At 34.2% G+C, this 26811-nt stretch overlaps 1 protein-coding gene across 1 annotated transcript in view; it reads left to right on the top strand.

Annotated features, from left to right (window-relative positions):
* KCNU1 (potassium calcium-activated channel subfamily U member 1) overlaps positions 1 to 26811 on the top strand; it is a gene marked incomplete at both ends in the record, with an annotated part of 140251 nt that overhangs the window by 27893 nt on the left and 85547 nt on the right. The window contains 10 exons of the mRNA XM_079141742.1: positions 277 to 388; positions 1358 to 1433; positions 2770 to 2845; positions 7251 to 7421; positions 9201 to 9292; positions 11952 to 12062; positions 22568 to 22673; positions 24081 to 24163; positions 25317 to 25386; positions 25804 to 25956. Coding sequence (XP_078997868.1) covers positions 277 to 388; positions 1358 to 1433; positions 2770 to 2845; positions 7251 to 7421; positions 9201 to 9292; positions 11952 to 12062; positions 22568 to 22673; positions 24081 to 24163; positions 25317 to 25386; positions 25804 to 25956 — 1050 coding nt within the window. The remainder of the gene's footprint in view (positions 1 to 276; positions 389 to 1357; positions 1434 to 2769; positions 2846 to 7250; positions 7422 to 9200; positions 9293 to 11951; positions 12063 to 22567; positions 22674 to 24080; positions 24164 to 25316; positions 25387 to 25803; positions 25957 to 26811) is intronic.

Raw genomic sequence — 26811 nt, 5'->3', positions numbered from 1 at the left:
AGCATGTGAAAATGTTTGTATGTTCATTTATTGAACACCCACTATAAAAGTGCAATCTCTGCATCTATATAAATATATGTACATCTGTAACACCTACTACAACACATATATTTACATAGATGCACATATATTTACTGTGTTTGCACACATATAAAATAGAAAAATATCAAAACTTCGGTTGATGAATGGAATGTAGTTGGATAATGCCATCTCTCGTATTCACTTTAAAATTCCTGAGCATGACAGAATTTTGGATTTTTTTTTTCTATTTTATAGTTTTTGGCAGCTGATGACAAGATCAAATTCTGGTTGGAGATGAATTCCATTGTAGACATTTTTACCATCCCACCAACCTTTATTTCTTATTACTTGAAGAGTAATTGGCTAGGTAAGTGTGCTGTTGGAATCAGTAGCAATATATATATATATTTACATACATTTATATATATATAGCATCATCTACAAGTATTTATCCTTCATTTTTCTTTGATGCTTGACTGCTGTTTTAAAAATTCCTCTCTTTGATCATGTAGTTTTAGATATTTACAGAAATCATTTCTTGACCTCAACTCCTAGCAGTGCACCTGATATTCAGTAGGTGTCCGTTGTTGTTGATGGAATGACCATATCCACAATCTAAGAAGAAAGACTCACAAATTCCATTCTCCTGTGGCACTATTGTGTGGGGATCCCACATGGACTGGGATGAAAAACCTTAGTTCTCAAATGTTAATCATCATGCCACACATGCTGCAACATGTTTGGGAATTATTTAATAAGATGTTTTGCCTTTAAGGTAGATATATTGACAGTGCATGGGTTAGTATGGAGCTTGCATCATTTTAATGTAATTTTATATTTTTATTTGTTATCTATAAACATATACCAGTTTCATTCCTTGCTACCACTATTAGAAAATTGCATAAAATAACACATCCAACAAATATTGAAGAGCTTATAGAAATTAGATAGAGTGTAAGTGGTTGATGAAAATTTGCTCTCAATTTTAAAGAAGAGAGTAAAATGAATGGTGCTCATTATATGGGAGGCATGCTTTGACATGCTTTCTATTAACTCTACAATTTTATGAAGTAGGTATTATTACAATTCCCAATTTAGAGATGACGAACTACAAAAGTAAGAGGATTGTCTGAGGTGACAATGGTTAGTAAGTGTCAGGCCAGGATTTGAACTTCAGCTAATGTTCTCACTAAAATAGTATTATAAAAGCATTATTTATACTTAGACATTTTGGGGAGGAAAAGAATGCATGCAATCCCAGTTTTGTTATCATTGAGGCTGCTCCTCAAAGTGACCCTCTTCTTTTGGGATCTTTTTCCTTTTGATTTCTCTGTAGGTTTAAGGTTTCTAAGAGCTTTGCGGCTACTAGAACTCCCTCGAATCTTGCAAATTCTACAAGCCATCAAGACCAGGTAAATGCTAGCCTTGCATGACTGTACTGCTTGTTTAGTAGTTTGGATTAGGAAAGAAAAATGTTAATAGGACCTCAGGCGCCACTCAATTGCAGTGTAAAAATCATGAAGTCCCTCAGTACTTACATTATTTTTCACTTTCTCCCATGTTACACTGAACAAAAACTTTGCAGTCATTTTAAAGAGATTGTTTTTCTTTTGTAAAGTCACAATGTGTAAGTCCATTTGACTTCTAATTCTAGGTTCCTCCACCAAAAGTAAATAAATAATTCAGAGGCTTTGGTTCTACACATATTTTTAATGAATCATGTTTCTCTTTTGCCAGGTAAAATAAGAAGCATTTCTTCAAGTTTAGGAGTGTAAAAATTCCTCTGAATATGAGAGTTGCCCATTAGCATCAGGGAACTATTACTTGCAGAAATAGAGCCACAGCACACTAGGTAAAATATTTACCTATTTACCTAGTGTGCATGAAATCCTGAGTTTGATCCCCAACCTCGAAAAAATAAAAAACGAAAAAAAAAAAGAGCCACCTAAATATCTTAAAAAAACAACAAAATCCAAACAATCTTTGAGCAGAAATACATCTCAAGTTTCAATCAATTTATTCTATTTCTCAATCAAAAATCTACACATCTCTACATTTTCTACATTTCACTAGAAATATCAAAGTATTACAGGCCAGTTGCATTTCATTGCTAAGAGTTTGTGCACTGTGGAGAAGTCAGGGCAAGAAAGCCTATTCTTGTGTGACAAATGGTCTTGCCTGAAAATCACAGAGGTTTCAGCTAAATACTAGGGCTTTCCGTAGGTGACAGAAGTATCTTTGACTCTCTTCCCTCAAAGCAATCTGAGGGACTCTACATTTCTGTGATTTACTCAAAATTTCATTTTGCAAGACCACTCCCTGGACTGCTGGCATTATGCATTTTGTACAATTACTTTAAACAACATAACCATCTAGTAGATTAATCTTATGATGATCCCAACGTTGTATTTTTTTAAAGGATATATAATATCCTTTAATATTTGGGGTGTTACAGCAAAATTCACAATTTTTGAAATAAGTGGGACTGGGTAAGTTGGAGAGCTGTGTTTTTCAGACTCTAACATGTATGAATCAAGTAAAGGATCTTGTAGTAATGTGGATTAGTAACCGAGGGTGGGGCTGGGAAGTCTGTATTTGTCACAGCTTCCCAGGGAGCATCATTACTTCTGGTTTCTGGTTTCTGATTCACACCTTGAGGAGCAAGCAAAATCTTTGAGTTCGAGGTTTTCTTGTTATTTTTGAGTCTGTTTGAGGAGACCCAACAGTTCTTTGTCTTTCTTCCTCTAGTAATTCAGTGAAGTTTTCCAAACTGTTATCAATAGCTCTCAGTACGTGGTTCACGGCGGCAGGATTCATTCACCTGGTAAGCATTGCATCAGGATGCCTAATGTTGCCTGTCAATGTGAGCACCTTCCCTTGAAAAATGGAGAGGAATCTGCATAGAACAGAGGTTTAACTTTTTACTTCCCTTTTAAGGTTTTTTTTTCACACCGTCATATCACAAATTTGTGTCTCTCATGATCACACCTTGATAATCTGCTCTTAGGGAAAGAGATAATAAGGTCTGAAGTTATGCATAATAGGTAAAATTTATTGCTAAATTTCATGGAGCTCTAGGGATTCTCAAATTATATATATTGCTTAGTATGCACTAGGCCCTGAGTTTAACACCCACCACTGAAGAGAGAGAAAGAGAGAGGGAAGAGAGAAGGAGGAGGAGGAAAAGCAGGAGGAAGGGGGAGGAAGCCAATTAGAGGATTTCAGACATAAAAGCTATATAGTTGTTGGGGAGGAGTTTCTATTGCCAAAGGAAGTTTTGAGCCTCCTGAAATGAATCTGCATATCTCACTGCTTCCTTTGTCTAGGAAAGACTAGTTTCTATCCCACATAGTGAGCAACACAGTAAATGGATCACAACGATATGAAAGAAATTCCTGGGCTTTACTTCTTGAGGATGATTGAGGAGCAAATGTGAAATTCAAGGCAAGAATGTGGAAATTGAAATGGGAGGTTAAAGGCCTGAAGAATCCTTAATCCTTTGAGAAAAACAAAATAGAAAATATGGGAACAATCCTTTGGACTTGAATCTGTCTCTCAATATCATTTATAACAGTAACAAGAAACAAAAGTCAAATTATTTCCCATCCTCAACTTATCCAGAAAGGTTAAATGCTAAATACACATTATGATGAGACTTTTGAAAAATCTGAAGGCAGTCACATTCCTCCTTCATACTTGAGCGGGTAGAGATTTTCTTGAAGATGAGTCATAGCAGTAAATGCAGATCCTTGACTGTAGAGAATTAGACCTGGAGTCATGCACCTACCAGGGGAGAAGCAATAATCAGTGTCCCTAAAGAGATATGCTGCCATCCTAGAAGGCTGAAGGAGAAGCCACCAGACCTTTTGTCTTCAGCAGCAATTCCAATGAGAGAATTTCCAGCTTAATGTGTCCTACAGGCATGTTTTACTTGACTTAATTATGTTTTTATTTTCTGGTTTTTATCTTCTTAATTAGTTGCTAACTTTTATGGAGCAGTCACATAAAAACCAAAATTTCTTAATTCTTTGAGAAAACCTACACTCCCAAAGCCACCAAGAATCAAAGCTGAAAAGTGACTGCTCCCTGTGTGAAGCAGGTGCTCTTGGATTGGGCATGAGCTCTTCCCCATCCACTTAGATCATCGAGGTCTCTCTCTTGACCTCTCTAAGAGCATGGGCATGTGCCCCCACTGAGCATGCAGCCCCCAGCTGAGGAGACGTCCAGCAAGGATGCATGGAAAGAAAGGAGAAACGACCAATAGCTTATGAATTCAAGGGCTGTATTTGGGTCACACTAATTTCCGAAATGTAAAAAATCTAGCAGGGTTATACTCTACAGCAAAGAAACAGTAGATTTATTGAGAGGATATTCAAAATAACAAACCAGAATAAAAGTTATCATGGTCCCAACTTACCATCGATCCATACTGCTAAAAGTTGATACCATCAGAAGATGAACATTAACTAGAGATGAATCCGTATGCTGCCTAAGCTTAAATTCTGTCAAAAATAACAAGGTGTTAGGGCAGGCAGAGAGATATCACTATAATAGTAGTCACATAATACCAATAATCAAAAGATAATTTGCCCAAGGGAACAAAGAAAAGTTAAGAAAAATCCCTCTTTTCAAAAAAAAAAAAAAAATGAAAGTGACTCTTTAAAAAACTGAAATATTCCTTCACACAAAGATATATAAGGTCTCAACTATGGAATTATTAATTGGAGGAATAAAAGAAATTGAAAGATATCAGAGGAGGAGGAGGAGGAGGAAGAAGAAGAAAGAAGAAGAAGAAGAAGAAGAAGAAGAAGAAGAAGAAGAAGAAACTATTACAGAGCTGCAATCATTAAAAGGAACCAAAATATAATAAAAATGACATAAACATGCATGACAGGACAAAGGAAAAATACTGACTCAGAAAGAAGACACATAATTGTGGAGAAGAAACATGAAAGATGGGTAACAGTGATTAAACAAAGTATAAACATAATAAGTATTTCCAAAGGAAAGGATGCAAAAAATGGCCCCAGAAAATTGTTGGAAAACACGTTTATTCATTTATAGATTGAAAAGTGTACTGTATTCCAGAAACAATGACTCTCAATTATTAATTCCAACCATGCTTTGGAGTAGTCACTGACTGCCAAGGATAAAGTAGAGAATCCATGCAGAAGAAGGCAAGACTCACATTAACAGAGGGAAAAACTAGCATTGGATTTCTTGGTAGCATTACTGAATACCAGAAGATGAGAGAGAAATGTCTTGAAGTTTGTGTGAAAGAAAATGTAACCTATTTCATTACTTTAAACATGTAAGGGAAAATAACACCTGTGGGCCTCTTTCAGACTGTATCCTGATCAAATCCAGATGCAAAGGTCATGAATCAAAACTTACAAAAAAAAAAAAAAAGGGAACAGTCTGTAATAAAAAAATAGTGTTAGGGATTACTGAATTAATTTAAAAGAGAGACAACATAATCAAACAATTTATGGTTAAAAGCTAGAATATGCATGTGCCACATGAATACAACTAATATAATATTGGTGGGGAAGGGAGAGAAGACAGGAGCGTATCCTTGTATCCTCCTCCTACATGGTATGTCTTATCTAGACTACATTGAAATGTAAAGTTTAAAAACATGAAATTCAGTTTTAAAATAGGGAGTTAGGTAACCATTCAGTATCAAACCACTGGTCCATAACCCTTTACCTTAACTTTAACTTACTTTCCATCTTGATCTGATGGGTTGATGCCAACATGATAAAAGGAAGAGCAGAGTGAACAGATGGGCCGGCTGAAGGCTGCCAACTCTCTTCCCCCATAAACTACATGGGCAGTTTAGAGAGATGCCAGGGAAGTAGAAAGGGATTTGAAACACTGAAGAAATAAATACTCCCAAAGACGGTGAGTTAAAATTTAAAGGGTTAAATTATCTTGAAGAATATTCTCAAATTGGAACCAATTTGCTTTTCTCTATACAACATGTTTCTCGGGGATAATATTGAATCACTCTGCCAAGATGTTGTGAAAGACGATGGACTTTAAGCTTCAAGGAAACTGTCCCAATATACAGAAGTGACTTAAACTTGGCTTTCATCTGATATATACTAGTTTTAAACTAGTGAAGACTCGGAGAGTCAGAGGAAGCAGATTAGTGCATGTTGTAACAATATCCAGTGTCAGCCATGGGAATTAAGTATGGACATACAACCTCATTTCTATTTCGGAGTCGGGGGTTAAAGGAATGAACAGTTTTAACTCCCTACCCCATCAAAATCAGAAAAAGTTCTGTATTTAGAACATCACTCAAAAAGTGACCAAATATCTGAGCAAATTACATGACTTCTGATCTCCATTGCAGTTTTTAAAAACAAAACAAAGCACCTACTTTCTCCAGACATCTCCAAAGTTTTATCATCATTGTTGGTAAATGGAAATGGAAAACATCAAGAAATATGTAAGCTATGGGGAAAAAATGTCAAAAGAAGGGAAAAAAGGATAATTGTGTATAAATACATACTTATAAATTACATAAAAGTATAAACATATAAAATGCATGGCACATATACATAATAATAACATAAAATATATAGTTTGCATATTTATAACACTCAAATAAAATGCCTGTTAATTATTTAATATAAGAAAGATAATATAATAAATTTAGTTTGCTTAAAATGTAAAGACGGGAAAAAATGGGAAAATATTTTTCAGAGTTTTTTTTTTTTTTTTTAATCACTGGAAATATGTCTGTGTGGAAAGGGGAAATACTTGGGAAACTCATGTTATTTTTTTTTTAATGCTAGTATTCATGTACTTAAGCTCACTAAAATGAACATTTAAGTGCTCCTATCCTTAATGGTGTTCCTGATCTGGTTAGTAAATAAAGATGAGTGGTAACTGCTCAACTTGAGAGCCTTTAGAGTCCCTGAATTCCACTATGCAATGGTGTGCCTTATTGGAAGAGAGGTGGGGGCAATGGCCCCATACCATGGAGTATTTCAGATACTGAGCACAAGTCACATGTCCCCTCAGATTCGGCAATAATGACAGGGAAGAGAACTGAGGCTTTACAGTCACAACCATGATGTGCAAAGCCCTCACAGCAGCCTCAGAACCCTTTAATTTTTCATTTGGATGAACTTGAGATTAATCTGAGTTTTTGCCTATTCATTCTGAACTTATCCTTAGATTCCATTCAGAGATCTAAGTCTTCTCTCTTTGAACAGGTAGAAAATTCTGGTGATCCCTGGCTCAAAGGTAGAAATTCACAAAATATAACATATTTTGAGTCCATTTATCTGGTCATGGCAACAACGTCAACTGTCGGCTTTGGAGATGTGGTAGCCAAGACATCCCTAGGACGGACCTTTATCATGTTCTTCACCCTGGGGAGTTTGGTGAACAGTATTTTTAAGTATCTTTTGAATATAGTTATATGTACAAAAAAAATATTGGTTAGTGATGAGAAGTAAAGCAACATAAGTTTGAAGCAGGTGTCATGTGAAAATGAAAAGAAGCATAAATCCCATACTTTATTAACTGCATCCCCAAGAGCCCATGGTGCAATTTCTTGGTTTCCAGAGGTGAAGGATAGAAAAGGAAGAAAACTTTCCTTAGCCTCTACCTTAATTTGAATAAACCTATCTTCCTTCATCTTTTATTATCAAATTAAAGTCTTTCTTCCAAAGAAGAACATTTGAGATTTGATCTGGAAAAGTTCTGTTTCATTCAGCCCAAATGAGTAAGCTCTTACCCATCAGCATTTAATTTCAGATAAGTGGACATCTATGCTTGGTTCAGGAGTTTAATAAGGGCAAAGGAAGGCTCCTTTTCTTTTGGTGACTTTTATTTTAGTTACTTAAAAATCATAACAGAGCTGGGAGCTGTGATACACGCCTGTAATCCCATTGGCACAGGAAGCTGAGGCTGGAGGTCATAAGTTCAAAGCCAACCTTGGCAACTTAGGGAGGTCCTTAACAATTTAGCGAGACCCTGTCTCTAAATGTAAAAAGGGTGTGGGGGCAGGGATGTAGGTCATTGGTTAAGTGCCCCTGAGTTCAATCCCTGGTACCAAAAGAAAAAAAAATAAGAGAGTTCTGCACTCCACCTCATCTTCATACCCTCCTGTCCACAGTGTTACATCCTTTCATATCAATCATCATCTCTTAAGCTCCCTCAGCCCCATAATCCTTGCATTTTTCCAGTGCCGAAATAGTGCAGAGTCAGAATGAAGAAGGAAATTGGAAGTCATGAAGGGCAAAACCAGTAGAGAGATGACCTTTTCCTTATCTTTGCTTCTATCACTTTTGTATGCTGAAAAGCATTTTATTAAATTTTAACCAGATCCAAAGACTAATCAAGAAAAATGGGCTCCCTTTTAAAATGCAGCTAATTGTCATATCCCCTGACAGATGGAAGAAAGTTTTATGTGCCTTCTTTTATAGTCTTGGAATTTGGGAATATCTGTCAAAATAGTGAGATCTTATTATGGTCTAGCTTCTACATATGAGAGGAAACATTCAACCCTTGACTTTCTGAATCTGGTTTATGTCACTTAGCATCATATTCTCCAGTTCTATCCATTTACCAGCATAATTTCATTCTTTGTAGCTGAATAAAACTCCATTTTGTATATACATACACCCCATCTTTATCCATTTATCTGTAGACAGGCACTTGATCTGGTTCCATATCTTACTATATTACCATAGCATATCGATTTAAGTTTTTTTGGATATCCACCAAGGAAGTTAGACTGAATAAGAGGGGAAATGGGGAGAAATTCCATGAAAACAAAAGGAAGATCTGTGGAACATAGGAAGGGGATGGATGGGGAGGGTAGAGGGATGGGAAAGGAGAGGAATGGTAAAATGAAATTGAACAAATTATGCTATTATATATATTAATATGCCACAGTGAATTTCATCTTTCTGTGCATCTACAAAGCACTAATTTTAAAAATTACTAATAAATAGAAGGAAGACCAGTAGAGTAGAGGAAGAAAAACAGGGGGAGGGTGGAGGAGGGGATGTACTGGGGATTAAAGTGGATGGAGCACATTATATTCCAAGTTTGTATGACTGTGTCAAAATAAACCCCAATATGATGTATAACTATAATCCACTAATTAAATGTAACATAATGAATCCTAATGTTTTATCTGCTGATCACTTTAGATTCTATTTGCCAATTATATCCCTGAAATGGTGGAACTTTTTGCTAACAAAAGGAAATACACCAGTTCCTATGAAGTGGTCAAAGGGAAGAAGTAAGTATCTTTCACGTGTAATTTCTACAGTTTCACATATTCTACTAGTTACATATCTCATTATAGACGCCTATTACCTGGCCTGGTTACAGAATCAAATGTGACTATTTTGGCTAGTTGCTCCATCACTGAAGGGACTATTCTAGTATCAATACCACACAAATAAATATTTGATGCAAACTACTATACAGTGATTATAAGGGCATTAAATCAAGTACATGAACCTAAATAATGGAGAGGGGGAGATTCTCCAAGGAACAATGATATTAAATTGGGAATGGAAGAAATTTGTCATGGGAATACATCTTTCCATTGAGTATATTCAAGAAGGTAAAGGCAGTGGGGGTGATTTAAAGGTGAAATGAAAGCTGGCCAAGTGGTGCATGCCTGTGGTAGTAGATACTTGAGAGGCTGAGGTCAGAGGAACTTTTGAGCCCAGGATAAACAATAAAGGTGATATGGGGGTAGACTACAGAAGATATCTTGAAAGAATAATCATTGGCTACAAAGACTAATAACAGAGGTGGTACCAGTGTGAGTTGAATAGCCAGTTGTCAGGCAGAAGCCCTTGCAGAGCACATTTTTGTGTAAGGTTGGAGGATTTTGTCCAAGGTTGTGGTCTGAGAGTCTTCTTTGATAGGTGCTATCTTGCATTTTTGCATGAAAACCCTTCCTTCATTACCTCCTGGCTTTATTTCTTTATTTTTTGATAAACACCAATTTCATTCTGAAAATATGTAGAACTAAAATGGCAGATAATGTCATAATTCACTGTCAATAAGTAGTAGTGATTATGGCAATATTTCTACATTCTTTTTAAAATGTCTTTTTCTAGTTAGTTATACATGACAGTAGAATGTATTTGATATATCATACATAAATGGAGTATAACTTTTCTTCTGGTTATACATGATGTAATTACACAGGTTGTGTAATCATATATGCACATAAGGTAATAATATCTGATCCATTCTATTTTCATTCCTACCTCTATATCCCCTCCCCTCCTTTCACTTCACTTTGTCTAATCCAAATCTACATTCTTTATCATTAATTAACCTCTTCTATTACTAATTATCTCATTCATTTCCATCATGTGGTGAATTTGTGGCAAACTTTACATAATGGATAAAGTTAAAACCATGGTTCAAATTAAAAATACTTAATGTAATTCAGTTGTCTTAGGTAAAACTCCCCTAAACCTTGGAGCTAATTTTTGGGCAAAGATTTACTACAATGAGGAGCAATTTTTACCCACTTCCACAGTACTTCTAAAATCATTGTTTTTGCCCGAGCTATGACCATTTATTCCCAGAAGGAAAACTGTATGTGGAAGGGTTTTTATTCTATTTTCTTGTGAATTTATGTTACCTTGGTTTTCATTATATTTTTCACTAAAAAAAAAAAAGAAAAGAAGGCATTGGAGGTCTTAAATTTGATGTGATTGTTTTTCATTTAGAACACACAATAAAAAGGCACAATGGAGATTAATCCCTTTGGAGAGATTCCTTACCATATCTGATGATTAGAAAAAAAAACAAAAAACAAACTATGGTTGACTGAGAAGAAGTCTAAATAGAAAGGGAAAAATATGATGAAATTAATGAAAAAATAAATAAGATGAAGTTATATAACAACCTAGATAAGTCAAAGTCTCAAAATCTGTTCCTTTTCATTTCACTAAAGGTATATGAAATGCATGAGAAATCAGCCACTAAGAAAATTTTAGGTTAACTTAGGCTAGAATTGTTCTTTCAATTTTCATAAGTGATTAATGGAAAAAACAGTTTTTTTCAAATATATTAAGCCTAAGAAAACTGATGGCTGTTTTTCACTCTAAAAACATCTATTTCCGTACCTGTCCTAGATTTCTCTCCATAGGGCTTATTTTTTCGTATCTACCTGATATTTTTAAATGTGAGAGATAAAAGGAAATGATCTAGAATGTGGGGTTAGCTCAACCATGGTATTTTCCATTTGGTTATGGGAAAGTGGATTGAACTATTCTGAGCCTCAGTTCCTCAATGGAAAAAAAAGGTCTGTCAGACCATCAGGAATCAAGGGGATAAAACTGAATGAAAATCCATTGTAGGTCATTAATAGTTTCATCAAATCTATCAACAATTGTGCTCCTGGAAAAGCTACATGCTATTCAGGTGTTTGGAAACATGCCTCATTTGAGATGAGCTAGAAGACTACAGAAGTCTGGTGCTTCTTTTGTACATTAGAGATGCTGCCCTTAGTGTTCTATTACAAAAATCTGGGAATTAAAAACTAAATTTATTTGTAATCAAGCTTAAACTAATTGTCCATCACTAAATCCTAACAAGAAGCTGTTATCAATGGATTCTATGAACCATAGGTAGAAATTGTAGAAAAATGAATATGACATACATTTCCCTTGTCATCATTCCCTGACAATGATTTACAGTGGAAATCTATAGCAAACTATGTGCATATTCAAGTAGGTAAAGACAGTGCAGTAACTACATAGCATGTACAATGCATTAGGTTTTATAAGTAATCAAATGATGATTTGAGGTATACAGGATTGAGCACCTGCAAATTTTGGTATCTTTGGTAGTCTTGGAATCCATTCCCTGTGAACCATAGTACTTCTGTTCTTCAGATGATTCATCTGCCTATTCTTGCTGCCTAGGTTCATTGTGGTCTGTGGAAACATCACTGTAGACAGCGTGACTGCTTTCCTGAGGAATTTTCTACGCCACAAGTCAGGGGAAATCAACACTGAGATTGTTTTTCTGGGAGAGTAAGTGTATCTATAAGGTTCATGGGTTTAAATTAATACTTGAAATATGTACACATATTTTAATTGAAGAGAGTTTCCTTTGTAATATTCACAGCAATTTTAGGAAATCATAATGAACAAGAAAGAAAAAGAAAAACAATATCATGTCCAGAGTTAACCTGGGCAAATATGTTGGAATATATCTTACCTCAGATGCTTTCCTAAATGTGTGCTAATATTATTTAAGTGGCTCTATTAGCTGGCATTTAGGTTATTCTACACTTGCTATCATCATTCATGACCATAATTATGTGCACAAATATGGCACATTTATTATTAATTTAGCTGCTAATTCTCAGAATGGGAAGTGTGAAATGCAAATTGAGTAGAAGAGACTGACCTTGATGAAGTTTTTGTTCTATGCAGTCACCTATCCACTAGCAGAGTTCAAATCAATGAGTTTGTCAAACATTGGGGAATGCATATTTAATACAGAGATTTTTAAAGTATAGTTGAAGTGTATGAAATGAATTCTTATTGTTTCATTTTATAACTTTCAATTTTAGTTCCTAGTATATTCGAACAATTTTGTGTGTTTTAACTATTCTCCTTTCTTTTTGAAATCCCTATTGTTTTATGGTCTATCAGGGAAGTCATCTGTTGCTTTATTGACTTTTAATACTCAATATATTTTGATATTAACTCTTTTGTATCTTTCGTTGTATGTAATGTTTCACCATTTTCTGCCTTTTAATTGTGTTTGTGCTTTTATATTATCAAGGAAGCATTTAATATGCATGTGTTCTAAACGAAAAACTCATTTATTTTGGCTCTTTGCTTTTCTGACCTTTTTAGACCTCTGTTATAGGATTAAGTGAATATTTTGTAGGCTTCTTGTGTTTTCATATTTTTAATATCCAAGCTCTCTGAGATTCATTGTGTGTGTGACGTTCAGAGAGTTAAATAACATCATTATTTTTCTCCAGTGATTGATTGTTCAAACATCATTCACTAAATAAATTAGCCAGGTTTAAAAGGCATTTTGATCTTACATAGGATGGTTTATGGGATCACCTTGGCCTTCAAGTATTTTATAGTTGAGCACACTGCACAATCCACCATGATTTTGGATCATCACATGTGATATACAATAGTATCTTCTACTACTTTATTGCACTATCAATGAATAGCAGTTTTGTTTCCACATCATTGCAGAAATGGATAAAATTGATACTGGAAATGGAGTACTATCTTTCTAGGAGTCAAAATGGCCCTTTCCAAGGTAGACAGAGGCTAGAAGGGTTTCATGGAGACTGTTGGCAGGGCCAGAAAGACCATAAAGAAGTTGCTACCAGGCACTAGAGGAAGCACAACCAATGCTATCATTGTAGAATTTCTATAATACTTTGTCTGGCAATATCATGGATGATAGAAAATGTACCTCATGAAACTGTGAAGTTGGCTAAGAAGATTTCCCCCAAAGAATACTGAGTCTCACTTATTTTAGTTTAATCATGTATGATATTATAATAAATTTGTCTTTATTGAGAAATTCTTTAGTTTTGAAGCAGAATTAAGAGGAAGTGTAAAAGGCCCAGAACAGTCTCTCCAACTAGCCAAAAAAATATCACAGGGAAAATGACTCCAGAGAAAAAGAAATTCAAGTCCAATGTGCACCCTTATAACATCTGCTCTCAGGGTCAATCTTCAATCAAGAATGTGACTATCAGATTCTTTAGACTTCAGAAACAGGTAGAGTTGTGACATATAGATGCTCTCAGTCAGATCAAAGGGCTCCAAGAAGCTGAGACATTATTCCAGGAAGCCTGACATTCTTTAAGAGAGACCTGTCTCCAAGGAATCATTAATATGATTTTTGGGGCATGACATAAATCTGAATAAGATTTAGAGAAAATTTTCAAGTCTTAAATTTTACTAGTAACAGTCCTGACAGTTTGGAGTAGAAGAGACAGAGAGAGTATATAAGGAAAAGCATGCTCTAAGCTCCTAATCTAATGCAAGCAGAAATCAGACAGTAACAGGTATTCAAGTGCAAACATAGGCCATTTATTGGAGAAAGGAAAGGTGAGAATTTAGAGGCAAGAATCAAGGAGAAATGGATTAGCTCATGAGGACAGACCTGCGCACTGGATCACAATCGTAAAGAGATTCTCTGCCCTGAGAGTAAGGGGTTCCAATAATATGAGCTCAAATAGATTTAAGAATTTCAGAGGGATAGACTTCAGATTTCTGTATATCCTTTCATTACTACCCCAACCCTTTTTGACTGGGAGTGTCCATTACAATTTTCCTATCTCTACTTCATCATGGTATGTTGGCTGATGGTTTAAGAACCTATTTAGTTCACAGTTCACCAGTCCTTGTATTAGGTGGAGCTATACCTGAGGAGACCCATGAGATCTGGATCACATTTAGGTGAGAAGATCCAGGACTTTGAGTTGATGCCATAAAAACATAGGACTTTGGGGAGAGAAAGTGAGAATGTTTTGTACAAGGTAAGGGTGTGAATTCTTGCAGCCAGACAGAGGGAAGACTATGGTAGAATATTTTTAGAAAACTGTTGCTTCCAAATACTTACACATAATCCATTCCTCCTATCAAAAGTGGAGTTCCGTACTCCCCTTTATTAAATCCAGGATGGCCTTTTGACTGAAATCTGCTCTGTTTTCTGACTCCTTTATCTAGTAAAATGTGCACAAGTAATAGCGTGTCCATTATGGCCAGCCATCCTTGACGAGGTCTGACAGCTTCTGCTTTCAGTCTATAATCATCCATTCAGATGGAGAAAGAAGCTCATCCAGCTGCCAGCTGTTCCAGATAGCACCATTACATCAACAGATACATAAATGATGTCATCTCAGACACTGAAGCCCACTAAAGCTCTCAGCCAAATGCAGTCATAGAAATCACTCCAACAAAACCACATGGAACAGAAGTATCACCCAACTGAGCCACATCAAACCAAAGAATGGGAGCAAGTCATATCCACGGTTCCTTGAAGACAGATTTCTCTTCACTTCTCTAAAGTCCCTTGACCTGACTGAGAGAATCTTCAGGGTACGACCCCACATCTTTCCGTGCTCTGAAGAATCTTAAGAGTTGCATTCTTGATTGGAGCTTGACCCTGAGATCAGATGTTATAAGTGTGCATGCTGGACTTGATTTTTTTCCCCTGAGGTCATTTTCCCCTTCACATTTCTTCTTGCTATTTTAAGTCACAAAGATCTTGCAAGAATTTAAGCAAAAATGAATAACTGATAGAGAAAGGAACACATTTCTTTCTTTGGTAACAAAGTTATCAAAAGATTTAAGGTATGCTTTGAAATTTCATATAGGTTATTAACTCATATTTGTATAATTCAAGATACAAGTTACATGCAACAAAAATATGGCTAAATCAAGCAAAATACATAAATTGAAATCATGCAGCTTTCAAAAACTCTGAAAGAGTCAGATAACTAGACTTAGAGATGACACAATAAGGAATGAAAATGATATAAAGCTTCTTTTCTTGAGTAATTTTTATTATTATCATGCATGAAGGGGTACATGAATGTAGACTTTATATCATTTCTTTTATTCAATGAATATATCTTATATACTTTTATATGTGCTATTTTTCATGATACAATTTAAAAGATGAGAACTTCCTCTGGCTAAAAAAATTTATCAGTTCTCAGACTGGAAACATTTAATAATGCTGATAAAGATAAACAAAAATCATGTACACATACGCTTACTTAAATGTGGAACTCAGAACAGGAGTAAAGAGAGGCAAGTATGTGATTGCTGTTTTACATAGAAGGGACACCTACTTCAACACTGTTAGGACATGGGACAGATTGGGGTGGTCATCCAGGAGAATGTTACCAGTTAAGAGAATAATATATGTCCATAGTTTACACATCAAAGAGGAAAATACTCATCATAAAACTCTCATTCTTTCCCTCTTTCCCCAGTCCTACTGCTCAGAGATAACCACGCCAGCTCTTTCAGATTTAATATTTCTTCTAACTTTGGATCCATGTTTGAATATAATTTTGACTTCTCAGTTGTAGGTAGGATTGATTAACCACCAGAGATTGCAGATGAGCATTACCCAATTCCACACAACTACCTCCTTTCTTCATTTCAGTATAGTTATCTTAGAATTTGCAGTTACAGGTACAGTGCTTATATCATTACAAAAACAGTGTTTTTATCATTATGGCCAGTAAATATTGTTTCTTACAGATTCAAGTAGCACATTATGATATACTATACTGTACATCTCCTCAAAATTATTTTTCAACACTTAAAAGATTGCCTTTCCTTATTATGTGTCTATCATCTATATCACAGAGGATAAATCCAGTTGATGTATCACAGGTGTAGCATGACTTTTTTAACTACTCCAACATTAAGCAATCCAGTAGGAACAAAAGTTAGGCAAAACAATTTTCTAAGGGTTACAGACAGGTTATTGAAGTATAGAAAAATGTACTAAAACTTCTATTAACTTGTAAATCTCAAGGAAATAATTAAGTGCCATGTTTAAGACTTTTTTATCTTTTTTTTAATTTATTTTATTGTTTCTTTTAAGTTATACATGACAGTTAAATACATTTTGGTATAAATTATAAAAACATAGAATATATTTTATCCTAATTAAGACCCAAGTACCTCTCCTTTCCCTTCCCTTTCCCTCCCCCTTGTTCCCGTCCCTCTACTGATCTTCTCCCATTTACCCATTTATTTTTGTGTATTTTTATTTGTTCTAATTAGTTATACATGACATTAGAATGCATTTTGACACATCATACATAAATAGAATATAACTTCTCATTCTTCTGGTTGTACATAGTGTAGAATCATGCCAATTGTGTGATCATATATGCACATAGGGTAATAATGTAGATTCATTGTACTATCCTTCTTACCCCAATACCTGCTCCTCTCTCTTCACTCCCCTCTGCCTAACCCAAAGTATCTCTATTTTTCCCCTCGCCCCCACTTTATTGTGAATTAGCATTCACATATCAGAGAAAACATTTGGCCTTTGGTTTTTTGGGATTGGCTTATTTTGCTTAGCATGATATTCTCCAACTCCATACATTTACTTGCAAATGCCATCATTTCATTCTTCTCTAAGGCTGAGTAATATTCCATTGTGTATATATGCCACATTTTCTTTATCCATTCATCTGTTGAAGGGCATCTAGGTTGGTTTCATAGTTTTGCTATTGTGAATTGAGCTTCTATAAACATTAATGTGGTTACATCACTGTAGTCCACTGCATATTAACCAAGGGGTGGGTTAGCTAGGTCAAATGGTGGTTCCATTCCAAGTTTTCTGAGGAATCGCCATAGTGCTTTGCATAATGGTTGCACCAATTTGCAGTTCTACCAGCAATGTATCAGTGTACCTTTTCCCCCACATCTTTGCTAACATTTATTGTTGCTTGTATTTTTGACTATTGCCATTCTAACTGCAGTAGAATGAAATTTTCAGTGTAATTTCTTTTCTTTTTTTTTTTCATTTCTCTAATAGTTAGAAATGAACATTTTTTTCATATATTTGTTGACTGTTCATAATTTCCTTTTGAAAGTGTCTGTTTAGTTCCTTTTTCCCATTTATTGATTGGGTTATTTGGTTCTTAAGTGTTAATTTTTTTTTAGTTCATTGTATATCCTGGAAATTAACACCTTACCTGAGGTGCAGGTGACAAAGATTTTTCTCCAATTCTGTAGTCTGTCTGTCTGTCTGTCTGTCTCACTCTCTTTCCCTCCATGCTCTTGATTCTTTCCTTTGCTGTGAAGATTTTAGTCTGATGTCATCCTATTTATCAATTTTTTTTAAATTTTACTTCTTGTGCTTTAGGATTCTTGCTATGGAAGTTGTTTCACATGCTGACATGATAGAGTGTTGGGCCGATGTTTTCTTCTAGTATGTGCAAGATTTCTGGTCTAATTCGGAGGTCTTTGATCCACTTCGAGTTGAGTTTTGTGCAGAAAGATAGGGGTCAAATTTCATTCTACTACATATGGAATTCCAGTTTTCCTGGCATTGTTTTTTGAAGAAACTATCTTTTCTCCAATGTATGTTGTTGGTGCCTTTTTTAAATTTTGTTTTTTAGATATAAATGACAGCAGAGTGTGTCTCAACGTATTATACATACATTGCACATTAATTCCCTTTCTTGTGGTTGTACACGATGTGGAATTACACTTGTAACGTATTCATATAAGAAAATAAGAAAGTATGTCCTATTCATTCTACTGTCCTTTCTATTCCCATCTTCTTCTCTTCCTTTCATTCCCCTTGTCAAATCCAATGAACTTCTACTCTTCCCCGGCACCCCCATTTTGTGTTAACATTCACATATCAGAGTGAACATCAGAACTTTGGTTTCTTGGTATTGGCTTAGTTCACTTGGCATGATAGTCTCCTGTTTTAGGCACCTTTGTCTAATATGAGATAACTGTATTTACGTAGATTTATCTCTGTCTTCTATTCCATCAGTCTTCTTGCCTGTTTTGGTGCCAATTACCATACTCATGTACTATAACTCTGTCATAAAATTTAAGGTCTGGTATTTAATTCAAAAAGAAAATTAAGATGTATTTTAAAATGAATAACTGTAAAGTGAATATTCATGTAACCACCACTCAAATCAAGAAATATTCCCTTGCCAGTTAACCAACATCACTCTCTCCAATTACAACACCATCTTTAGTTCCTAAAAGCAATTAAAATTCAAACATTATACCTTATAATATTTAATTGTCACAAATAGTTGCAACACTTAGAATATCAGGTTTTTTCTTTTTTGAAAACAGGTTATAAATTTATTTACTCAATATCCTGTCTGTAAGATTCATCTACATGGCAACTAGATAGGGCCATACTTATTTTCATGGCTTAGTGCTACAGTACTCTGTCATATGAATATACTGCAATTTTTCTTAATCCACTCTACTATTGGTGGTATTCCCCCCTCCAAATCCCACCATATTTTTGCTTCTATGAAGAATAGTGCTGTGGAAATTCTCATATTTGTGTCTTTTTAACCAGGAATAAAATTTCAAATTAGTAAAGTTCAAATATCTTCCTGTAATTCAACCTTCTGCAGAATGGTTTTACCAATATGAACACCCCCCAACAGCCACAAGAATTGCTGTTGTCCTGCATCCTACCAACATTTGCTCTATATCCTAATGCGTAAGAATATCTTTGTAACTTCAGCCATTCTTGTAGGTATTATTTTATAAAATAGTGGTATAATGTTATGGTTTTAATTGAAGTTTTCTTCTTATTGATGAGTCCAAGAATATTTCTATATTCATAAGCCACTTAGTGCAATGATGATTAAGTTATCTCATCCATTTTTCTCCTGAACTTGTAGTCTTTTTCTTATTTATGTAAGATACTTTACTTATCATATTTATGTAATATGAACCTTTGTAAGTTATATACATGATTCCACTTATTTAATGTTCAAAAAATTATCAATTCAAAGTCCTATGCTACTTTTCATTAAATTTACCCTGCTTAATTTTTTTCTATTTCTTCTTGCATCTCTGATCTTCCTTCCTGTTGCAACTATTTCTTGTCAAAAAGAAAACCTTTACATTTTCCTTAAATTCAAATATTCCAGCAATAAATTGTTGTTTTTGTTGATGGTGATGATGAGGTAATGATTCTTGATTTTTATCTTATAAACTATAAGAACTATAATTTCATGGATATAGAATTATAAGTTGGCAATTGTTTCTTTAAGAACCATGGAGTTATTATTCCACTGATTTCTGTATTTTGTTGCTGCTCTTAGGAAGTCAGTTGAACTCTCTCTTTAAAGAGGTATCTTCTTAGAAGATCATGTATTTTTCTTAATATGAAAATTACCTTGATGTGTATAGGCTTGATTTTTCTCTTCATTTATCATGATTAGGATTCATAAATCTTCCTGTGTCTTTGGATTGGTGTCTTTTTTCACTTCTGGAAGAGTCTCAATTATTTCTTTAAGTATTAGCTATAGCACCATTTTCTCTCTCTCTTCTGGGACTCTTAACAATAGCTATGCTTATCTTTTATGTTTTACTATTTAAATGTATTTCTCCCTTTCCCTTTTATATTGATTCCTCCTTATATTGATTCCTCCTTTTTTTCTAAATTTTTGCATCTGTGTGCTGTATTCTGGAGACTTTACTCTGACCTAGGTTCCAGTTCTCTGCCTTTTTATCTGTGTTTAATCTACTTATAAATCCATCCATTGAGTTTTTAACTCCATTTATTGTTTTGTCCACTTTTCTACTTGATTTTTGTGGGAGGTTTATTTATTTATTTCATAGAAATGTGTAATCTTTGCACTAATTTTTCATATGCAACTTAAACATATATTTTTCCAGTTTGAAACATCTTTTCACCAATTAGATAGCTTTGATATTTAAAAGTTGTTAATATTATTATAGTCAAATTCTTAATTTTTTTTCTATTTGACAATTTTTTTTTGGTTTTTGTTTAGAAATTATTTCCTTCTTCTAATATTTTAGTTATATTTAAATGTAATTTCCCCTAAGAAATTTTTTTAAATCCTAATTTGTTACTAATTCATTGGAATTGCTTTTTTATATGGTAAAATACACACACAAAATCTCACCTGTTTCTTTGCCAATGCCAGTTATTGAACAAATCCTTTGCCTGCTCAGGAATCTGACATGCCACCACTGTGAATAGGTGTTTTCTTTACTATCTATCTTTTCAATTTATCTATAATTACATTAATAATAAATGTTTTATTACTGAAGCTTCCCAATTAACCCTATACATCTTAGGTTGTTCCATCTTTTCTTTATTTCTTTCACTTTCTACAAAAACTGACAAGCTTTTCTTGGCCCATTACCTTTCATACAAATTTTAAAATTGTTTTATACTGTACTATGAAAAAAATGTAGAAATACGATGTGAATCTAATTGAAACTTTAGAATTCAGAATTGATTTCTTCATGCTACACTCCTTGCAAGTCTGCCTAGACTATGGGTATCCATTTATTTAGCTCTTATTATCTCTTAATAATATGGGATAGTTTTCAATTCAAAGTTCTATACTACTTTTCATTAAATTTACCCTGCTAAATTTTGTTTCTATTTCTTCTTGCATCTCTGATCTTCCTTCCTGTTGCAAATATTTTCCTTCTTGTCAAAAAGAAAACCTTTACATTTTCCTTAAATTCAAATATTCTAGCAATAAATTGTTGTTTTTGTTGATGGTTTAGTTAGAGAGCATATATATACAATTTTGTACATATATGTTTGTGTATATTTATTTCTATGATATAGAAAAACAGAATTGGCTTTTGTATATTAATTCACATAAATTTCTCTATTGTTTTTTATTTTTTCTGTAGTACTATTAGGTGCTTCAATGTAAACTATCAGATCATTTTAAATAAAGGCAGTTTATTTCCTTCTTTTCAATCCTATGTGCATAATTTATTTCCTTTTCTTATGACATTTCCTTTGCCTATATGTATAATGTCTTCTTCATTCAATTTATGTGTCATTTTTTTCCTTTCTTTTCTTTGTCTGTTTTATCATTTTTGCCCAAAACATTAGGTTACTTTTCAAAGAAGCAACTTTTGACTTTATTGATCTGCTCTGAGTTTATTCTAATCTTAGTATTCAAATCTATAAATTTCCTCTAAAGTACTGCTGTTGTTTTATCCAAAGGCATGTATATTTAATATTTTTAACATCATTTATTTCTAAAGAATAATTTAAAGAAATATTTTGATTTCATCTTAACCTGCAAGATTTTTATCAGTTTTTAAAATTTTTAAATGGGAAGAAAATTTTTATTTTGTTTTTTAACTTCTAAAATAAATATATATTCAGATCAGAGATCATAATATGTATAGTAACATTTTTGCAATTTGTTGAAGTATTTTTTATTGGCTTATTATCATTTTAATAAGTATTTCGTGCCCTTGAAAAATGGTTTTCTATAGGTTGATTATAGAATTAATAAATCTAAAACTTATGTGTTCGAAATATTTGAATTTTTTTCCTCCTTGATTTGTCAAAATTGAGAGAGACTTGTTTACATTTCTCATGATATTGGCAGATTTAATTCCTCCTTCTGACTTTGTTCATTTTTGCTTTATATATTTAGAAACCATTATATGACATTCACATTTGTTTAAAGATGTTCTATCTTTTGAGTAATGGAATTTTTAGGTTCCATAGTGAACTTTTTCATACTTCGTAATTTCTTTATTCTTTTTATGGTACTACCATGATTTGTATTTTCTCATATCACTGATTGTTTAGGCCTGAGCTATAGACTTGCCTCTGAAATTAAGTAGTTTGTGTCAAAATCACCTAACCACGTGGATTAATAGTGAAAGATGGATATTTTCTATGAGGAAATTAGGAGTTCTAGTAAATGCACTAAAGAAGTACGACAACCTTTAAAACTAAGCCAGTCATCTTTTCCCCATCATTGTCACCACATTGCTTTATCCAGGGTCACTCCTTCTTTGGAATTGGAAACTATATTTAAGTGCTACTTGGCCTATACAACTTTTATCTCTGGATCTGCACTGAAGTGGGAGGACCTGAGGCGAGTTGCGGTAAGATTTTGTCCTTTTCATCCTAGTTTCCCTACACTTTGACATTTAGGATGATAAGTGTGCACTGCTACTTCAACAGATATTATTCCAGATTCTTACATTTAAATTAATTATTTCACTTAAGTTCTCTATGATAGTTTTATCAGTCTCAGAGATCTGAAAAATTTAACTTACCATCCAAGGAGGGGTCTTACCAGGAGACAGATTAGTAAAGGTTGAACATTTTATCTGATATACAGAAGCTAATCCAAAATAAGTTGGTGACAGGGGTAAAGAAAAAAAGTAGAAGAAATATCAGTGGAGTAGACAGAGGAATGAAGGCAAGGGAGGAGGGATGGGATGGGGAAGGACAGTTGAATGAATCTGACTTATTTTTCTTATGTATATATATGAATATACCACAGTGAACATCACCAACATGTACATCCACAAGACACTAATTTAAATATATATATATTTAAATATATATATATTTATGCATATATATATATATGTAAGTAAATAGCAGAAACGTCAGTAGAGGAAAGGGAACAGAGGGAAGGAGGAAAGAAGGGGAAATATTGGGGACTAAATTAGAATGAATTATATTTCATGCTTTTATAATTGTCAGAATGAATCCTACTGTCATATATAACGAAAAAGAACCAATAAAGAAAACAAAACAATCCATCAGCTTTAGCAAACTTCTCCTAAATACCCTACTACACTTTGATAGAAGCATGAAGGAAAACAACAGAAATTCCATTAAGAAAGGGACTATCAATAAGGAGCAATAGCTGACCCTTTAATTCAGTTTGGTTTTAAATAAAAACCAGCTTCTTGACATGTTCTAAGTTTCATAGAATCAATAAATCAACACATTTCAGTTTAAAGCAAAGTAAATATAAACACTTGATTCAGAAAAATGACAGATACAGGGTAACCTTTATCTCTCTTGCCATTTGGTATTATGAGCACCATTTTCAATGATTTTCTAGAACCTTAAGATTCAGAATCCAAAGTATGGAATGGCTGCTTATTTGGGGCCAAGCATGCCTTCAATCTCTGCTGTCCTAAAAGACAAATACATACACACGCAGATGCTGGAAAAGGTCTTACTGCTCATCGAAATGCATAAACAATGGTGATGGTGGCAGGAAAATCACTGCTTTGTACTTAGCCCATTTTAAAGCGACCTCACATCTACATTAGAGACCCTGTGATCTGGTCCACCAGCTGCAGTCCTCTTAGCTCTGCAGCATTTGCATGATCCTGATATAAAGGCAACCTTATCACAACTCCTTCTCAAGTATGTTCTCTTTCTTGTTGGCAATTTTATGATTACACTATAAAAAAGTGTGAAGGGGGAGCAGTGGAGTATATCCCATGTAATTAACAAGACAGTTGCTGTTTCATCTTGAAGAGTAGGTGGAGTATGCAGAAGCCTGCCTGATTATAGCCAACCCCTTGTGCAGTGATTCACATGCTGAAGACACTTCAAATATTATGAGGTAAGAAGCAGGCATTGTGTTTTTTATGCTCCAACGCTGATATTTTGTTCTACCTCTATACTGAAACAAAGTTCAGGGCGTAAGACTAAACAGGAGATATATATCAGGGATATGACCTACAGGGGTACTTAACAACTGAGCCACATTCCAAGCCCTTTTTTGTTATTTTATTTTATTTTATTTTATTTTATCTTATTTTATTTTATTATTTAAAAACAAGGTCTCACTAAGTAGCTTAGGGCCTAAGTTGCTGAGGCTGGCCTTGAACTCAAAGTCCTCCTGCTTCAGCCTCACAAGCACTGGGACTACAGTTGTGTGTCAGGTATTTCATATGGATATTAGCTATCTGAATTTAAAAAGCAAGCATAAAAATAACTGATTACTGTTTAGATAATACCCTTATGACACAGAGGCTCTCCTCCTCAAAAGCAAAGATTCCCATTAGTGAATACTAATATCCTTTATTTATTAGAACTTTTCTTCTGTTCAGTGTGATGTGCTTGAGAATACTGACAAGTATTTTTAAGATGCATAATTAGCATTTCCATCTTCTCACTATGAGCTTATAGGAGGAGGAACTTGTCTTGTGCAGGCAGAGTCAACTGATTATGATGGCAGTGATATTGTGCCTAATGCACTTGTGCTTCCAGTCCCCAAAGCAAAAGAGATACACATAGCTGAAGATGAATCTGTACATAGCAATAAACAGCTGAGAACTTGCACCATGCATAATACAGTGTGTATAAAATAGATCCTAGTTCCCTAATTCATAAAATAAGAAACTTGAATTAGACATTCTACGAGCTACTTCAAGCTATAAATAGCAATTAAATCTGTTTTCTTGTAATTACTATGTTTGGGCTTAAAGGCTAAAGCATGTGTTTATTTTTTCCCTAGAGCTTGTACCAGAAGACCACAGTCTTCTCTTCCCAAGCACTGACCTTTTCAAAGAATTGGTTTACTTAGCCACCCAAATGATGGCACTCTTCTTTGCATGCTATTAAATAGAACATTTTTAGGAAACAACAGAATACTGAATTTTATAATATGCTAAGTTTTCCTAAACTTATTCACATGTCATTTTAACTGATTTGAATTATAATTCAAAGTCAATATGACAGCTCACTAATGAGGGTAATTATGGTTTTTGCAGGGTGCTCTCTATCAAGAACTATTACCCTAGGACTAGAGTCATCATACAAATTCTTCAGTCTCATAACAAGGTAAAGTGACATCCTGCATACTCAACCTCCTCCCTGCTAGGTCTGTGGATCTACATGAATCTTATTACTATCTAATGGATCTACAAATTAGAAAAGATTTGTCAATCATAGGTGAAATTTGGAGTATGATTAAGGTTGTTGATCATTTAAAGATGTCAATTGGGATCAGAATTAGAGACCTTAAGCCATCTGACCTGACTTTGCAACTCCAGCTATTTTTGTTTTAAAAAGTAGGAGCAATTGAACATTAACTACTTTCAAATGTGGAATTTGTTCTTATCATTCCATTGATCTGGGCACCACATTTATTCCCAAGAATGAAGAGAAAACAATTTCAAGGTAAATTAAATAAAATCTGTCAAGAGTTTTATTGAGGTATGTGTGTTAATGCTTGACCTACTTTCTACCATGAAACAGGTTTTCCTGCCAAAGATTCCCAGCTGGAATTGGAGTACTGGAGACAATATCATCTGTTTTGCTGAATTAAAGCTTGGATTTATGGCCCAAGGCTGTTTGGTGCCAGGCTTGTGTACCTTTCTAACGTCTTTATTTGTTGAACAAAACAAAAAGGTAATTTTGTCAATCTGTGTTGAATCTTTCCTTTTCTAAGTCCCCCATATTAGGATCAAACATAGAAAAAAAAAATTGGGAAAATCCAGAAGTCCCCAAGAAATGAAATTTGATTTCTGCTTGAGACAAAAATAAATTGAGAGAGCTAGACTGAAGTTCCAGGTACTTCTTTGGCCTTAAAGAAATTACTTGCCTAATTTCTGCAGCATTTATCTGCAAACATAAATCATCATTCTGCTTCTTCCCTACATTTCAGGATGTTATAAATGTAGATGCATTCAAAATTTGGAGGCACTTTGAGTTACTAAAAGTAGAAATGTAAATAGGTTATATTACTAATAGTGAAGTCATATTTAAATGTAAATAAAATACAAAATAATACAATAATTATGTTAATGAAATTGATATGATGTAAATAATAACTAAAATCTGATTTTCCAGATTATTTTGAGAAAGTCCCTGCAGTAGTAATAATAGTAATCACTGACTGAGTACTTACTGTCTGTGTTGTTTCCCATGATATGTTAAGGTATTATCCCAGCAATAGGTTGTGAAGCTAACTAAGTTGATTGTATAGTTAATTAGTGAAGAGCAGACCAAGAATTGCTGGATGCACAATCTTGCCATTATGTGCTATACCTCTACTATTGGGTATCTGCTCATGGTCTCCCACATCATGTCTTTGATATCTTTTCCTGAGACAAAGTAAGGGCCTAAAAGGGACTGTTGGGATGAACTTCTATAGCACAAAGTGTTGTCATCTGTCGTAGTTTAGATATGAGGTACCCCCCCCCCCCCGCAAAACTCACGTGCTTGACAATGCAAGAATGTTTAGAGGTAAAATGATTAGACTAT

Source organism: Sciurus vulgaris (genome assembly GCF_902686455.1).
Source record: "Sciurus vulgaris genome assembly, chromosome: 5".
Classification (NCBI taxonomy): domain Eukaryota; kingdom Metazoa; phylum Chordata; class Mammalia; order Rodentia; family Sciuridae; genus Sciurus; species Sciurus vulgaris.
This window is presented reverse-complemented; position numbering and strand designations above follow the sequence as displayed.